This window comes from Tachyglossus aculeatus, chromosome 21, assembly GCF_015852505.1.
Source record: "Tachyglossus aculeatus isolate mTacAcu1 chromosome 21, mTacAcu1.pri, whole genome shotgun sequence".
In the NCBI taxonomy this organism is placed as follows: domain Eukaryota; kingdom Metazoa; phylum Chordata; class Mammalia; order Monotremata; family Tachyglossidae; genus Tachyglossus; species Tachyglossus aculeatus.
In genome coordinates this window covers 22,238,063-22,256,287 of record NC_052086.1, presented here as the reverse complement: position 1 = coordinate 22,256,287, position 18,225 = coordinate 22,238,063, and the positions used below count along the sequence as shown (strand labels likewise).

Sequence of the window (18,225 nt, the reverse complement as noted above, 5' to 3'; positions counted from 1 at the left end):
GTCCAAGGACGGCTCCGCTCTGAGACAGGCTGTGCAGAGACCGGCCGGGAGTACCAAGCAGGCGTGTGGCCTTGCTATGCCTGATGTCCGTTCTGCTCTGTGAACCCTTTATTCAGGTGTTGGGCTTGTCCCAGGGGAGTGTGAGTGACATGCTGTCCAGGCCCAAGCCCTGGAGTAAGCTGACTCAGAAGGGCCGAGAGCCTTTCATCCGGATGCAGCTCTGGCTCACGGACCAGCTGGGCCAAGGGATCATCCAGCACCCTCTGCCCCCACAAGGTGAGTTCCCCTCTGCTCTCCCTGACTGTCCAAGGCAGTGGTGGACTGGACACAATGGAAATGTGCTGCAGCCTTGAGCAGCTGTCGGGATTTGGGCCTTCCAAGGAATCCAGCTGGCTGAGTCGTGGGCTCTCAAGTTTGGAGGCCACCAGGCCTTGATGGAGAGAGCAAAGGACTGTGGGGGTTTAAAATGGGCTCTCCTTCAGAGCCACAGGGCAGCATCATTGCACCTTCTTCTCCAAAGCCAAGTAGACCTGCTATTGGAGATCCGGTGCCCTGCAGATCTGGCTGTTGTAGACATGCCCGTGTTGGCCGCGGGTCCTCTGAGAGTATTTGCCTTAGCCCTGAAAACCCCTCTGACCAGTGTGGAAGCCTTTGTCCCCAGAGCCACCCAAAGCCGCTCTGCCAGAGCTCTCAGCCTGCCCGCAGAGCCCATTCTGGAGGGTGGACACTGATGCTCAACTAGTTATCTCACCCTGCAGAACTTGGGTGACCAGGGTTGGCACCACCCAGCCAGGATCTATGTTTACTGGACAACCCAGGATCCAGGGCACAGACCCTCCACTGCCTGGGTGCCCCCGGGATCCCCTCACTGGCTCCTGGGTTTGCCACCTTGGGAGCCAGGCAGCACAGCTATGATCCAGAAGGGATTGTCTGCAGACATGTGTCCCATGAGAGCCTAACCCCAAGTCCCTTCCGGACAGAAGTTCCTTTAACCCCAAGGAACAATGACCTTCAGTAGAGATTTTTGGAGCTAGAATATATACCCAGCCATAGAAGGAAGATCGGGGGAGCAGGGGCATGACTTAAATGACCTCTTGAGATTGTTTTCACGGCCGCTTGTCGCGGTTGCAGGATTGTTCTGATAGGATTCCCTTCCCAGGATTGTACCAGCCTCCCCACGGAGGCCAGAGTCCTGCCTGAGGAGAAGACAGTGACTTCCCTCCCTCCTCCCCAACCCCCGGATCTCTCTGATCCTCGACCCCTCCCACCGGAGCCAGATGGGATTTCCCCTGGAATTAGGTTCTCTCTCCATTGCCCTCCCAACTCCTTTTCTCCCAGGGGGTGGGCTGAGCAGGAGGGTCTCCGGTTCTTATTGAAATGGATGAAAGGGAATGAGCAGGCAGCACTAGGGGCTGGGGAATGATGCCAGCCTGTGCTAATCAAATGCCACGGCCCTCCCCTCCCGGCCACTTGCCAAAGAACGCTTTGTTACCGCTCTCATTTTAATTAACATCCCTCATTAGAAATGGCCACATTGTGCATAATAAATATTCCAGGCGCTTCTGTATTTCTCTTCTCTGAATTCTTAAACAGAGGAGGGATCTCTCACCCTCATCTCTCTGTCCCCGTATCTCTCTACATCTCTGTCTTTTTCTTTTATTCATGCCCAGGATCTCCTCCCCTCCCTTTGCCCCGGGTCATGTTATAACAACTCCGAATCCAGGTTAATCCAAGTCCTCTCCTCTGTCATCCCCGTGAAACGGAGATTCATCCATCCGCCTTTTGGAGCTTGCTGTCCTGACACCTGCAGCATGCTTCCAGGGCCTTTAATTAGCATGTTCTGCAAGATCAGGTTGTACCCCTGATCCTTCAAATGTTTTGTCAAAAATGGTGTTGAAAGTCGTCTAGTCAGTGATGACTGGCGTTCTGCCTGGATATGGAACTGTCTGTGTTTTTTATGCTAATGACCTGTTTTCTTTACCTCCCTCCCGTTCTCTGCTCTCCACTCTTCACTCCGGTAGTGATGGTTTGAAAATTCTGCCTTTTGGGGTTTTTCTAACTTTCCAGTGCTGAAGCTGAGGTCTCCTCAGCCCTACCACCACTGCTTCTTCTGTCCCAGCGGCCCTGGGGAGATGTCCTGCTCCCTCCTACTCGTCACCAGTGATAAACAGCATGGAATGAGCACTTGACTTCCCTTTGCTTCTGGGGGTCTGCCAAATGAAGAATTCAGCAGCGAGAGGTTGCTCCCAGGCAGATAGTGTCAATTTGGCTTTCACCAGAACCAGACACTGTCAAACCTGTGTGAGGTGAGGGTAGGATTTCAAAAAGGAGATGCTGGGAGGCAGTGTTGCCTAGTGGATAGGAAGTCAGAAGGACCTGGGTTGTAGTCCTAGCCACTTGTCTGCTGTGTGACCCTGGGCAAGTCAGTTCACTTCTCTATACCTCAGTCACCTCATCTGTAAAAGGGGGATTAAGATTGTGAGCCTCATGTGAGATATGGACTGTGTCCAACATGATTACCTTGTATTTACAGTGCTTGGAACACAGTAAGCGCTTAACAAATACCATAAAAAAACTAAAGGATGTCTTGACTAGTGACATTTGGTCAATCAGCCAATCAATCAGTCACTCTTATTGGTTGAGCGCTTACTATGTGCAAAGCTCTTGGGAGAGTACAACACAACAGAGTTGGTAGACCCATTTCCTGCCCACAACAAGCTTATAGTCTAGAAGGGGTGACAGCCATTAATATAAATAAATTATGTATATGTACTTAAGTGGTGTGGGAGGGGGAATACAGTGTGCTAATCCAAGGGCAAGTGTGACGCAGAAGGGAGAGGGAGGAGAGGAAATGAGGGCTTAGTCATGGAAGGCCCCTTGGAGGAGATGTACTTTTAATAAAACTTTGAAGGTGGGGAGGGTGATTGTCGGATATGAAGAGGGAGGATGTTCCAAGCCAGAAACAAGATGTGGGTCGGCAGTGAGATAGATGAGACTAGGTACAGTAAGTAGGTTGGCATTAGAGGAGCCAAGTGTGTGGGCTGGCTTTTAGTAGGAAATCAGTGAGGTAAGGTATGGGGGAGCAAGATGATTGTGTGCTTTAAAGCTCATGGTAAGGAGTTTCAGTTTGATTCAGAGATGAAAGGGCAACCACTGGAGGTTCTTGAGTGGGGAAACATGACCTGAAGACTTTTGTAGAAAAATGATCCAGGCAGCTGAGTGAAGTAGGGACTGGAAAGAGGAGAGACAGGAGGCAGGGAGGTCAGCAAGGAGGCTGATGCAGTAATTAAGACAGCATAGGATTCCCAACCCAGGAATTCAGCAGGGAGTGGTTGTGGTAAGGGATTCAGTGAGATTCACTTGCTATGTAGTGGAGACCCATGTTTCAGGGAGCTGCTGGCTGCAGTGAGACATCCCCCCAACTCCCAAACGGTGGCAGGCTCTCCCCACTCCAAAAAACTAAGGTGTTTATCCCCAGGCCACTCTCAGTAAGGCTCAGCCCTGGTCCCCAGAGCCCAGAAGGAGGCTCCCAGAGTCCAGCACCACACAACCACCTGGCGTTCAGCTTCTATGGTCTTCACCCAGTGCAGGTGGTCCTAGGCCTTTCTCCTGAGGTCTGGGCCCTGGTGGTGGGTGTCTCGGCCCCCGTCGACTCCCTGAGGACCCCCTAGATCCCTCTTGATCTTACTTCTCATGGTTCCAGGCCTCTGGAATCAGCTTAGAACAAATCTGCACCCTTTGTTACAAAGTGCCCGCTTCTTGTTCATTGTGTTTGGTCTCCAGATTTTCCTGCATTGCTCTCTCTCATCCAAAGGTACACCTTAGGTCTGAAATGATGGTAGCCCCCTCTCTTTGCCCTAACTCCTTCCTTTCTTTCTTCCCCGACCCCTGTGGCCATGGGACAGCGAGCCCAGCAGAAGCGAGGTCTTCCCCGTCCCCTCCTCCAAGTCCTGCAGAGCCGGAGAAGAGCTCCCAGGAGCCCTTGGGCCTAACCCTGGAGAGCAGCAAGGAGAACCAGCAGCCAGAGAGCAGGTCGGGCTCAGCCCTTAGCGGGAAGATCTATGCCAGCACCCAGGCCCCCGCAGGAATCCAGGAAATTGTGGCCATGTCCCCGGAGTTGGACACATACGCCATCACCAAGAAAGTCAAGGAAGTGCTGACGGACAATAACTTAGGTACTGGGCGGATGAGACAAAAGCCTTCGTGCTTGGGTCTCTCTCTCTCCCTCTCTCTCTCTCTCTCTCTCTCTCTCTCTCTCTCTCTCTCTCTCTCTCTCTCTCTCTCTCTCCCTCTCCCTCTCCCCCCCCCCCCTTCCCAGCCCATCTGCAGGGGGTGCTGGGAAGACCTCAAGGGGTCTAGTCCAGATCTGGCCTATAAAGTGGGAGGGGGAAGAGGGGGAATTGTGAGTTTCACCAAAGCCCCTAGCCTCAAGATCTGTGGGATTTCTGCCTTTCTCATGGTCTCTCTCTCTCTCTCTCTCTCTCTCTCTCTCTCTCTCTCTCTCTCTCTCTCTCTCTCTCTCTCTCTCTCTCTCTCTCGGGGAGGATGGGGCCCCCTTGCCAGCCTGGCCTGCCCAGAATTTCTCGTAGTGGGCAGAGCAGGGCTGCCGGAGGGACCAGGTTTCAACATATAGATGCACACTAAAGAAAGATCTTTTTTTTCCCAAAACTTTATTCCAGTTGGGCATTTTCCTTTAACTTTGTCTAAATGGGGATCAAAGGCACCAGCCTTTTTCCTTGTTTATTGCCCCAGCCTTCTCCTCCTCCTCTTCCTTCTCCGTCTTCTTCTCCCTTTCTCCTCTTCCTGTTCCTCCTCTTCCTTCTCCTTCTGATCTTCCTCCTCCTCCTTCTCCTCCTCATCCTCCTCATCCTCCTCATCCTCCTCCTCCCCTTTCTTCTCTTCCTCCCCTTTCTTCTCTTCCTTCTCCTTTCCCTTCTTCTACTCCTCTTCTCTCTTCGTCCTTCTCCCCTTTCTCCTCTTCTTTGTCCTTCTCCCTCTCTCCCCTCCTCCTCCCCCAGCGGATACTCATACAGTGGCTGTTTTTCTGCACAGGTCAGCGACTGTTTGGGGAGAGCATCCTGGGACTGACCCAAGGCTCAGTCTCGGACCTCCTGTCCCGGCCCAAGCCATGGCACAAGCTGAGCCTCAAGGGACGGGAACCCTTTGTGCGAATGCAACTGTGGCTCAATGACCCCCACAACGTGGACAAGCTACGGGACATGAAGAAGTTGGAGAAGAAAGGTGAGAAGGAGGAGGACTGACTGTCAGAGTGGAGGGCAAACTAATCAGGCCAGGAACACAGGGTTATAGCAGCCCGAAATCCTGTGCACTTGTAGCGGGATGCCCCAGGAGAAGCCCTGGAGGTCATGGGGTCTCGGAAGAGGGAAAGGATTAGGGTTAATCTTTGAATCACATTACCCCACACCTGCTAAAGGCTTCAGCCACTGAGCTCAGAGGCTCAGGGCCTGGGAATCCTAAGCCCACCCTCCACCTCTCATTTATAGGCCAAGAATCGAGCTGTCACCATGTTACTCTGTATGGGTACACAACTGCCATGAGGGTCATTACCAAAAAGAGTCAAGACTGATTTTTCCATGTCAGTGTGAGGGCCTGTATTAAGGGAGTTTCATGGGATTGGCTCAGGACCAGCTCTCCCTTGAGTCTTTATTGGTGACACAGACAAAAGAATAAAGAGCATGTCCCTGAGAAGTTAGATGATACTAAACTGAACAAAGTTTTTAACTTTTTGGAAGACCTTTCAAAGATTCATTGGAAAAATGAAAGCAGGATGAAATTCAAAAGGGACAAATGTAAAATAGTCCACTTAGACATAAAAAACAATCCAATTACATACTGGGTATGGAAAAACAAAACAAAAAGCAAATTAGGCAACTAAATCGAGCTATGGTTCATCGGTTCCACAAATACTAAGTGAGGTTCTGGTCACTGCACTTAGGAAAGACAAAATGGAGCTGGAGAAGGAAATGACCAGAGCAACCAAGATGATCAGGGGGATTGCAGAGGCAGCATGGCCCAGTGAAAGAGCATTAGCCTGGAGCACAGAGGACCTGGGTTCTAATCCTGGTTCTTCCACTTGCCTTCTATGTGATCTTGGGCAATTGACTTAACTTCTCTGAGCCTCAGTTTCTGTCTGACCTGGTTACTTTGTATTTACCTCAGGGCTTAGTCTAGTTATTTGCAAATAGTAATCAATCAATCAATCAATTGTATTTATTGAGCGCTTACTGTGTGCAGAGCACTGTACTAAGCGCTTGGGAAGTACAAGTCGGCAACACATAGAGACAGTCCCTACCCACAAATGCCATAATTAGTATAGAACAGTGCTTGGCACATAGTAAGCACTTAAAAAAATCCAATATTATTATTACTGTAATTATGGAGGAGTTTCCCTGTGAGCTGAAAAGATAAAGGCTCCCTAGTCTAAAAAGACAAAAGCTGAGAAATGACACGTGGAAAATTTTCAAAAATATGTTGGGTGTGAACCAAGAAAACATAAAATTGCGTAGGGATCAGATTTTCCAACTCTTGTATGGGACTCTCCCAAGCACTTAGTACGGTGCTCTGCATAGTAGGCGCTGGATGAATACTACTGATTGAGTCACCAAATCCCGCAAGACCAGGATTAAGGGAGTATTCTTGGAAACAAAGCAAAAGGAGACCCTTTTTCGTACAGTGGCTAGTAAACAAGTGGAATTCATTACCATAAGTTAAGCCAGCAGAAAAGGTCAATAGGATCAAGAAGGGTTTGAATAAACACATGATAAGAATAATCATCGTCATCATCGTAGTGGTAATGATGATGATGATAATAATGCTATTTATGAATCCCTTACTAAGGGCCAAGCACTGGGATAAATACAAGATAATCAATCAGACACAGTCCCTGTCCCAATCAGGGATCACAGTCAAAGAGGGCGAACAGGTATTTTATCCCCATGCGGTACTGAGGCACAGAGAAGTTAAATGAGTTGTCCAAGGTTACACAGCAGGCAAGTGATGGAACCGTGACTAGAACTCAGATCTCCTGATTTCTAGCCACTGGGTAATGGTGCGTCCCAACTCATCAATGAAAGGTCCATAATAGGTTATTAGAGGGAAGAGTGGGGGATGGTAGAAGGGACATCTTTAATGAGATGGTTAGTTGCTAAAAAGGGTATCTCCCATAATTTCTTCAAGCATCCTGTTTGCCAGTGTGAGAGACAGAATATTGGCCTGGATAGACCATTGGTCTGACCTATCGTGGCAGCATTGAAATTCACATGATCTCAGGCACAAAGACTGGGCATGAGAATAGCAGAAAAAGGGTTATGGGTTATAGTCAACTATAAGCTGACCGTGTGTCGGCATTGTAGTGCTGTAATTAAAAAAGACAACAGTGTTCCGGGATGTATAATAGTGAATCTGACCTCTATGGACCTGGAAGAAATCATTACCCTTTAATAAGGGCCTGTCTGATTCAGATTAGAGTCCAGTTTTGGTCACTGCCCTTTTAAAAAATCCCAGTGAAACTCTTTAGGGGCCAGAGGATAGTGGTAAAAATGATTAAGATGGGATGGAACATGGAAGCCAAAAGGAAAAATTACAGGAATACCTTGGTTTAGTCTCAGAAGAAGGGTAAAGTGTGACTTACTTTACCTGAAGGGTCATTCATTCATTCAGTCGTATTGAGCGCTTACCATGTGCAGAGCACTGTACTGAGCGCTTGGAAAGTACAATCAGGCAACAGAGACAGTCCCTACCCAACAACAGGCTCACAGTCTAGAAGGGGAAGACAGACAACAAAACAAAACAGTTTATGTTGGGTGTTGAGGGGTGCTGGTCAGTTGCCACCAAAAACCAAACAAGAGGAAATGGGCTTAAGGTAGAACAGGAGATAAGGGGAAAAATATCGGGTTTATCTGAAGGAGAAAGCAATGCTGAAGGAATTTATGGACCACACCCTCTCTGGAGACCATGGGAACCAAAGAAATAGCCATCATCTCCCCTTGATGGCTCAGTCAGGATCCATGACACTTTGGTGTTGTGGGGCTGGCATCAACCAGGGTATTGAGTGAGGTGACAGTAGTGGTGTGGGCAGGATCGCATGTTCTCTGGGGTTCACGGGGACCAGGGACAAAGAGAAGGCAAAGTCACGGCAGGGGTAAAAGAGTGGGTGATGCAGTGGCACCACACCCTGGAAATCCCACCTTCTAGTCATCTGAAGCAGCGTGAGTCAGGGGAGCCGGGACCCCTTCCTCATCTGCTCCTCGTGCCATCACCACCCTGACAGCAGGGCCAGTCTCCCAGCCGCAAGGTGTGAGCATGACACGGAGTCGTTGCCTTGTCGGGCGGCAGGGTCCGAGCTAAGTGTTCTCTTGAGGCTCCCCCCAGCTGCTACCCTGCCATTCTAGTGCCCCCCTAGAGGCACGGCTCCCCGGGAATTCCTCAGCCCCAATCTGGGAAAGGAAACTCCAAGGGCTGGAGAAGCAGGGAATCTCCCTAAAAGGTGCAAGAAACCCTGGACGTGTGGGGAAGTGGGGAGTTCTTCCCCTTTGTCACGGGGTCCAAATTCCATAAGAGCACACTTAAAGCCAATCTCAGTTGCTTTCCCTAATTTAGAAGGCAGGTTTCAGTGCCATTCCATTTGTTGAGTTGCCGTATTATGAAGGAAAACTATGCTTCTAGATAATCTGCTCCGAGAACATAATAACATTGTTAGCATAAACCAAGGCATTATAATCGTCCAAGAGATTTTAAAAGCCCTCCTGACTCACAAAGATGTTCAGGCAGTCTGCCTTCTGAATTGCCGACTGTTTTCAGGGGACAACGAATAAAATCACCCATTATTTATGGACTGATCAACAGTGGATAATAATAATTAATTATCACTGATTGTATTACCATTAGAGTAGAAGCCTGAAGGTTCTCTTTCCCCACCACCCTTAATTGGGGCTTGGAGATGAGATCTTCTAGCAAATGGTGGTGGGGGGCAGGGGTCTCTTCTCTCCAGGTTCAGACCCCAAGGGGGCCATGTGCTGGGAAGCCATACTTCCCAGGCTCAGGCCACACTTTGCTCTGGGTCCTCTGATCCGCTATGTTTCCCGTGGCCTGGGCAAGGCTGATGGAGGAAGCAGTAGAGGGAGAGAGAGAGGGAGGGAAGAATGGAGGGGAAGGGGGTGGAGAGTGGGGCCAGAGGAGTTGGCATTGGATCTGACAGAAATGATGCTTCCCTTCCTCCTTCCTGCCCCCCAACATACCAGCCTATCTGAAACGCCGCTACGGGCTCATCAGCACCGGCTCTGACAGCGAGTCCCCCAGCACCCGCTCTGAGTGTGCCAGCCCCAGCCTGCACCCCCAGGACCTGAGCCTCCTCCAGATCAAGAAGCCACGAGTAGTCCTGGCTCCAGAGGAAAAGGAGGCCTTGAAGAAGGCCTATCAGCTGGAGCCTTACCCTTCCCAGCAGACCATTGAGCTACTTTCCTTCCAGCTAAACCTCAAGACCAACACCGTCATCAACTGGTTCCACAACTACAGGTGCAGAGAGGGAAGCTGGGGAAAGCCCCTCAGCCTGCAGAGTGTACAGCCTCTGGGGAGGTGGCCGGTACTGCCAACAGAGAGCGAGCAAAAGGGAGTGGGAAGGGAGGGAAGGAGGGAGGGAGAGATGGGGTGCTGAGATAGTTATGCTGGGGCACAGGGGTGAGGTTCTCTTCCCCCGGGACAGAACCATGGGGACTTCACAGAGGATGGGAGTTGGTTCCAGAGGAATTTGAGAAGAACAGGAACAGGTGGGCTTCTGCCAAAACTGTATTCAAGCTCATAATCCATCCTGCCTTTTGGGCTGATGAGAGGATCGGTGGGCCCAAGACTGAAATACTGGGCTCCTCGAACATGAGGAGGGGATTCTTTTTATGAGCTCAGACCCACTCCCAAGTCACTTCAGGACTGGTTGTGCCAAAGTCCAGTCTGAGTGCCCCCAGTCTCACTTGGGTTGGGGATACCCAGGATGCCCTGAGTTGCCTGAATTGGAGCTCTTGCCCTATGGTCTGTTGTGCTCCTGGCCTGGCTGACCTGTTCTCCAGGCTCTGACTGAAACCCATGCCAACTCCTGCTCTTAAGTCAGTAGCTCTGACTCCAGGAAGCTGGGGAGTGGAGAAGGAGCCTTGTGTTTCCCCGGCATCTTGGCACTGAGCTTCCCAGCGGCAACCTCCCCAGGAGGTCTGGCCAGGGCTGAGAGGCAGGATGGGAGTAAGGAATTGACAAAAATGAATGAAGGAGGAGGAACCAGAGATTAGGGGAGGATACCCCTTACCCAAATGCATTTGAAGTTCTGAATTTAAATCCATGGTAAAAAAATTATTCTAATAATGACGGTATTTATTAAACACATAGTACAAGATAATTGGAGTGGGCACAGTCCCTGTCCCACATGGGGCTCAGAGTCAAAGAGGGAGGGAGAAGAGAGATTTTTTTTCCCCATTTTACAAATGAGGAAATTGAGGCACAGAGCAGTTAAATGACTTGACCACGTCACACAGCAGGTGAGGGGCAGAGCTGGGACTAGAACCCCAGTCATGTGACTCCCAGGCTCCGTGCTTTTTCCTCTGGACCGTGTTGTCTATCTCCTATTTCCCCTCTGACTCAGTTTCAGAAGAGTCGTATGTCAGCCAGTCAGTGGTATGTATTAAGCGCTGACTGTGTATAGAGCATTGTACAAAGCATTCAGGAGAGTACAGTAGAGTAAGGGTGCCAGTGTATCCTTTAGATACAACTACTTCATATCCGGCAGACCACAGTTTTCCCCATCTTCAAAGCCCTTCTGAAATCACATCTCCTCCAGGAGACCAACCCCAAATAATCTCTAATGTCCCCATTTTACATTCTCCGGATGCCACTTCAGCACTTCCACACAACCTAAATACTTCAGTATTCACAACCTTCCCTCCCACCCCTACCACTGCAACTCTTAAGTACATACCTTATACACCCTGTCACTTCCTCCTATCTATAACTCACATAAGTATCTCTCTCCCTGGCTAGACTGTAAATTCCTTGAGGGCAGGGATCTAACTCTATCGCAGTCTCCCAAGAGCTTAGTACAGTGCGGTGCACACAGTAGGCACTCGATAAAGGCACCTGGTGGATTGATCAAGCAGAGAGTTGCAGGCCGTGGTCCGGATCCACTGCACGACATTCACCCAAGCCGATACCCTACCTCTGTCCCAGGTCCCGGATGCGCCGGGAGATGCTGGTGGAGGGGACCCAAGACAACGACACCGACATGGAGCAGGGCAGCGGCCCAGGCTTCCTGCCCGCCAGCCACTCCCACCAAGGACCCAGTCCCCAGAGCCCCGACTCCGAGGCTGAGGACCGGAAGCCTGGCTTCAAGGACCTGGATCCCCAGGCCGTCCGGGGCAAGACCCTGATCAGGATCAAGCAGGAGCAGCCGGAAGAGGCTGAGGAGGAAGACGAGGAGGACTCCTGCAGCGGGCTCAGGACGGAAGCCCAGACGTTCCAGTACCTGGGCCCCAGCCTGAAAGAAGAGCGGACCGAGTCCCCCGGCGGTGAAGAGCCCCGGAAGGGGACTCCAGGCCCGGCGTCCCTCCCGCGCAGCGGCCCCACTTACAGCAAAGCTCCGGTCACCCCAGACTGCTCCTCACTGCACCCGCCCCAGGAGAGCGAAGGCGGGGAGCGGCCCCACCCGGACCCGATTAGCTTTAAATCCATCTCAGAGTCGTCCCGCTGCAGCCTAGAGGTGTCTCTCAATTCGCCCTCAGCCGCCTCCTCGCCCGGCCTCATGATGTCTGTGTCTCCGGTGCCCTCCTCCTCTGCCCCCATCTCCCCCTCCCCTCCCGGGGCCCCCTTGGCCAAAGCACCAAACTGGAGCCCCTCCTTGGACACAGCGGGGGCCTTCCCCACCAGCGTCAAGCTGAGCACGAGCAACCAGCGGCGGCACGAGAAGATGGCCAATCTCAACAACATCATCCACCGGCTGGAGAGAGCTGCCAACCGCGAGGAGGCCCTGGAGTGGGAGTTCTGAGCGCCCAGGTGCTTCCCAGGGCGTCTGCTCGCTCACTCGTTTTCTCTGTCTGTCCCTCTTCCTTTCAGTCTCCCTCTCTCCCCCTCTGCTCTTTTTGTCTCACTCTCGGCCATCTCTCTGTGTATCTCTTTGTCTCTCTCTCCTTCTCCCTCTCTCCCTCTAATCCTTTTCCAGACAGTGACGAGCTTTGGGAAATCCTTGGAGGGCCCAGCCTGGGGATGAGGGGACCATCAGCAGGCCAATGCTGACACAACTTTTTTTTCTTATTCATCTTTTTTTTCCCCCCTTTGGAGAAGTTTTCAACTAATTTCAACACCATGAAGTTCTGAGTGGGCAGGCAGGAGGTAGGAAGTCCTCCGCCTCCACCCTTCCCTCTCCTCCTCTGGAAGGTTCCGAAAACTCACTCCCCACTCCAGCGCTGACACCTTTGCAGGTGGCAAAAGCAAAGCGGCTCTTTACATTTTCACCTGAAAACTTGGAACTCTTTTAGAAAAAAAAAATATTTATAGACCTCTTTTAGCTATTTTAATAAAGGATCCTTTGGAATTTATTAACAGCTTAAGCTGCTTTGATATTAAAGAGAGCTATAAAATCAGGATGATGTAGCAGTCATTAAATGTACACTGAAGTCTTGTAGTTTGCCACTGGATGAGATTAAAGAAGACAATTGTTCAAAGCCATCGAGAAGCACTCAGACTGACCAAATGTAATAACTTTTGAACCGCGGTTTTTTTCCACGTTTGTCTATGAGACAGTGCATCACTACTGCCCTTTCAGAGACTGTGTTTAAAAGTCCAAAAAGACTCTAAATTGAAATCTTGATGCCATCGAGTATGTATTTAGTTCTGGTGGTATGTTTTGAAACATTTGTAACACAGATTGTCACGTGCAGTTGTATATGTTGTAGAAATGTCGGCAATAGCCCTCCCTAAACGAGATGTAGCATGGAACATAATGAATTCCTTACACTTCCTCTAGTTAGAAACCTGTGATACAACGGAAACAAAACACCATCTGTGGACAAAGCATTTCTCGGTCTGGTTCGAAAAGGCTCCGGGCGTCCGAACGGGGGCCTGGTGAGGCTTGGGGAGGGCAACTGGGAGACCCGGTGGTGGCGTGCCAGAGCCTGGACATCGCCGGTTTCCTGCCAACAAACTGATTGCTGGGCACCGCAGCTGGAGAACTTTCTGCGCGAACTCAGCCCGTCATGAAGGCGTTGGGAGTGGGAGGGCATCATGGGGCCAAGATCCCTGTGCTGTCTTCCTCCTTGTCTTTTCTGAAAAAATCACACTTTGTCATCCGTGGAACCCTGGTGCTTGCACGAGCACTACAAAAATATAACCCCCTGGCTCGCCCCTGTGCCCTCCATCTTCTTTTTCTTTCATGTCAGTGCAGCTGGACAGCATTTGGGACTCACCAACCTGGATGCAGGGGACAGACCAGCTCAATGGGCCCGTGAGAAGGAAGACAGTGGCCACAGAAAGGGTCAGGGCCGTTCTCAGTAAGGGAAACCTTTAGCTCTTACCTGGACCCGCAGTTTCGGAGCCCACTCTTTGAGATCAAGCAGCTCTGTACAGTAGAGACCAACCTTAGTAGAAAGGCAAAAAAAAAAAACAAAAAACCATCCCTAAGGCCCCAGCAGCAGCTCTTCCTCTCCTCTGGAGGTATAAGCACCTGGAGAGGGACCGACTGTGCCTTGGGGCTTGGGGGGTTATTTCTCCACCCAGTGGTAGCCAAATCCTTAAAGTTGTATTTTTGGTTGGTTTGGGTTCTGTCTTGTTTTTATAACCAGATTTGGTGGCGGGTCCTAATTTGGTGGCCGTTGAAGTGACTAATTATTTTGGCACCTCTCCTTTAAGACACCGTCAGCAAGATGGCTTGAATCTGTAAAGTCGGGATGACTGGGGAGAGAAAACATCTCTGCGAATGCAATGCCTTTAAGAAAGCGTGGGCTGATGGATGGAGTCAGCGGGCCCAGGCCGGGCCTGAACCCTGCCCTGGGAGGCGACGGCTAGAGCAAAGATCGCCCTCAAGGAAGCCCCAGAGATCAGGGTCGTGGCCCTCAGCTGAAAGCTCTAGCCATCCGGTCGACATCTCTGCGCTGAACAAACCCTGACGGAATGCGTTCCTTTTCCACACACCCAGGCTATGCATCAAAAAGTTCCCCTGGAGACATTTTTATCCAAATGAAGGTATTTTTATATTTTGGCAGTAGTTAACGGTGACCGTTTTTCAAAGTCAAAAACCGGAGCAAAGGAACCACCTTCTTTTAGTAACCATAGCCCAGTCACCACCAAGCCAACCCAGGGGGATGTCCCTTATTTTTACCGCTGATAACCAACCCAAGGTGGAAATCTCAGCTTATCCACGGACTATTCTTAGTGTGCTAGTTTTGGTTTTAGTGGAACGGGATTTGATTAAGCACTTAGTCTAGTCTTTTGAACACAGAAATCCTGTTGTACTAAAAGCCAGGGGACCTGTGATCACCTTTTTGTCAGGCTCACGTACTGTACGGAAAAAAAAAAGTTTCTATGAGAGATTGACGACCTTTGTTAAAAATTTTAAAAAGGAACAAGTCTGTAAACAGCCACTAAATACAGAATTGTATAATAACGCCTAGGTGTGATGGTCTCTTTCATTGGTAAAAATGGCCTTTGGCAGCAAAGCCTCCAAGAAACCCCCTGAGAGCACCCCCCCACCACCACCATCCTCGGTTTCTCCCATCTCATTGGCCACGTGGGACCTGCCTGTGATGAGTAAAGCCGATGGGGTGTCCCCGCCCGCACTGACTCCATGGTAAGTGATTTGGAAAAACGGGCGAGGGTTAATCAGGGAGAGCTTCCTGGAAGTGATGGTTTAAAGGGAAGATTCTTCCTTGCACAGTGGGTAGCCCGAGCACAGCATAGAGGTGAAGGAAGATGAAGTGTAATCAGGTCCTGAGGGTCCTGCAGAAGGTGAAATGGCAGTCACCAGCCTAGAAATGCAGGCCTCTAGTCTGACCCCCCTCTAACCCCAGTTCTAGCTATATAACTATATATAGCTATATAACTGGGTTATATAGCTCATAGGGTTCCATAGTGACTCACATGGAACCCTATGAGCTAGTGACAGGAGGCTTCCCTGGGATTTGCAAGAATGCATAGTGGTAATCCCAACCCTGGCCATGTGTGCAAGGGTCCAATGGTATCCCTTGACCCAAGATGGTCTGAACAGGTTTGAATGAGTAGAGGGGTGAAGGCCAGAAGGGCCAGCCTTTGTTTCTGCAAGCCAGGTTTTGCAGGGGACTTCAAGAAGGCAAGCTTGACTGGCCTAGACAGTGTGGGCTGAGGTATAGGTCCCAAAAATCTGGAGGAAGACCCACTCCGTGGGCTCAGCCTCCTAAGGGCAGCGATCCAGTTCTGGTGCCCACTAGGACACCTTGCTTGAGCAGGTAAGTGGTTGAGTATGGTGTAATAGGGCCACTCTTCTCCCTGGGTGCCAAATGACTTTCCTCCCACTCTGCCCTGCTTTCTCCACTGTATCCTCCTCCTGCTAAGGAGTCAATCTCCTCACTCTCTCACCCTCTTCAGCTGGTTTTCGGGTCCCTCAGGGGTTCCCTGCAAATCAGACCTGGGAGAAGACGGATGCAGCATATCCTACCCAACTTTGCAGCCTCCGTGCCCAGTTTGCCTCTCTCTACAGCAGCGTGGCTCGGTGGAAAGAGCACAGGCTTTGGAGTCAGAGGTCAGGGGTTCAAATCCCGGTTCTGCCAATTGTCAGCTGTGTGACCCTGGGCAAGTCACTTAACTTCTCTGTGCCTCCATCATCTCATCTGTAATATGGAGATTAAGACTGTGAGCCCCCTGTGGGACAACCTGATCGCCTTGTAACTTCCCCAGCGCTTAGAACAATGTTTTGCACATAGCAAGCGCTTTATACATGCCATCATTATTATTATTATAGCAGCTGTGGCATAGGCAAACATTTTACATCTTACAGGGGGATTAACCGGTCTATCATTTTCACTTCCCAAGCTTTGTTTCTGCAAGGAGAGATAGATGACCTCACATAGATTCATACAGTTCCGCTCTGTGGAATCCCCAGTGAGAGCACAGGTTTTGCTTTGGATGAATTAGTAAATCTATACATTATGCAGTCATTTAAGCTTATTTGTCCGCTACAAGTGGGAGAGGATTTGTTTTTAATGAATATCTCTAACTTCTCTGGGGCTTGGCCTGCTGTCATGGAAACAGGCTCTGCTTGGGCAGACAAGCCCTGGTCTCTAGGCTAATCAGAATCTGCAGCTGCAGCTTTGAAACCAATTGAAAGCCTAGGTGGTGAGGGATTTGGGGGAGCCGGAAGGGGAAGCTGGCTTCCCCCCTCTCTCCCCCCACCCCGAGTAGGATTTATGACTTGGAAAAACAGCTGGCTCTGAAAAGACCTACTCTGGACTGAATGGAAAGTTACATCATTCTCTAGGGGAGTGGGGGCTGGGGGTGGGGACTACTAGTGTGAATAGAAAGCTTGGATCTAGGGTGGTTTAGTTACATGAAAGCATGCTCTCTGGTGATGATCACAGCCTCTCCAAGTTGCTCAGAGTACCTTGCCCCTTCCACCAGAGATGAAGTTGTAATGAGAGAGATGCCAGGGCTCAAAGCTCCACATAAGCAGCAGGGCAACACTTGCGGAGCTGCCTGGACTGTGAGCAGCTGATACTTGAGGACCTGGGCTGGACCTAGAACAGCTATAGCTACCCTGGGTGCTTCCATCCTCCCGGCCCTCCCCGCACTGCTAGCTTTGCTGTGAGGATTACTTCCTGGAGAGACAGAGGGAGGAGTCAGTGGCAGAATAGAGAAAAGCTACAGACTGATTCCTGGTGAGCTATGCTTCTGATAATGGGGTGATTGAGCCTAGTTGGGTTGAAATGAAGTGGGTTGCTTCAGGAACCCCAGAGTCAAACATCCCCAGTTGCGCCAAAACCTCCTCTTCCACTCCTCCTTGCCCAAGCCTGGCTCAGGATATGTTTCTCCCAGTTCAGCTCACTCCCCACCTCTGAGTCAGTATTCCACCCCTCTAACTCCTTGCTAGGGCCTCTAGATGTCTTAACTGGGGTCTGTGAACCTCCAGACAACACAGAAAAAAACCTTTTTATAGCCAAGTTCACCAGCTGTCCAAATCATTGACAGCCTGCTGGGAGGTCACTGGGGGAGAGGGGGGCCTAAAAATAGTCTCTGTCCACCCAATCATAAAGGCTCTTGGAGTGGAGATGGGGCTCTCCATCCAAATCCCAGAAAGATAACAATTGATCACAGGTGAGATTCAGAGGAATGTTTCATTGTGGTGTTTAAGGTTTGCTATAAGGGGGATTAAAAATACGTTGGAGTTCAGGGTAGTTGGCTAATCTTGGAGAAATCCCACTGTGGCTTTTGAATTTATGGGGATTCCAACAGGGTCACCAAGCCCTGAAGGGGATCCAAAACTCCAAGTCAAGAGGACTGATGGAGCCACTTAGCACTGTGGCAGCTTAGATTCGGCTCTGCCCAGGAAGCCCCGACAGAAACAAAGCCAGGGGGTTCCAACGAGACTCAGCCCCTCAGCTGCTGGAGCACATGCACTAGAGAAAAGGATTAGTCCTGGACTCTGTGGCTCCTGTTGAGAAATGCTAACCAAAGAGGCAATGAACCTGCCCAACACCAAATCCACATTTCTCCCCAAAGAGTGGGCTGGGCTACCCCCAGGACAGAAAGAGTATTAGGCCAGGAAAGGGAAGGCATTTTGATTGGGGAGCTGGACAACTAGTTTCCACTTTTCCTCCCAGGGCTCACCCCTGCCCTTCCTCCCCTCGGGTTCCTAAGAAAAGCCTGTGGAATAGAGCAGGTGGCTTTGGCAGGGGAAGTGGGAAGGGGCATCCTCCTCTGGGCTACTTGAACCTCATCCTCTGTGCGGAGATGGGAACAGGCATCCCACATGTTCCTAACAAAACTGGGTGCACTGGAAACTGGGAAACCTGGGTTCTAGTCCCAATCCTGACATCACGTGCCTTAGGCAAATTAATCTCTTGGTCCCTCAGTTTCTCCATCTCTGAAATTGGGGGGGGGGGTGGGGGAGAAGGGAGGGGAAGAGAATCAGATTTCTTGTCCCTTCCAACTGCCCAACCCAGCTGCCTGAGGTCCCTTCCACCATTATTAATAAAACCAATGAAAACGTGA

General features: G+C 50.5%; 1 protein-coding gene across 2 annotated transcripts in view; it reads left to right on the top strand.

Moving 5' to 3' along the window:
- CUX2 (cut like homeobox 2) overlaps positions 1–14,650 on the top strand; it is a 350,576-nt gene extending 335,926 nt beyond the window's left edge. For both annotated transcript variants that reach the window (XM_038762394.1, XM_038762393.1), the window contains 5 exons: positions 117–276; positions 3,906–4,175; positions 5,053–5,241; positions 9,261–9,534; positions 11,224–14,650. In XM_038762394.1, coding sequence (XP_038618322.1) covers positions 117–276; positions 3,906–4,175; positions 5,053–5,241; positions 9,261–9,534; positions 11,224–12,037 — 1,707 coding nt within the window. In that variant the 3' untranslated portion in view covers positions 12,038–14,650. The remainder of the gene's footprint in view (positions 1–116; positions 277–3,905; positions 4,176–5,052; positions 5,242–9,260; positions 9,535–11,223) is intronic.
- Positions 14,651–18,225: the final 3,575 nt, after the last annotated feature.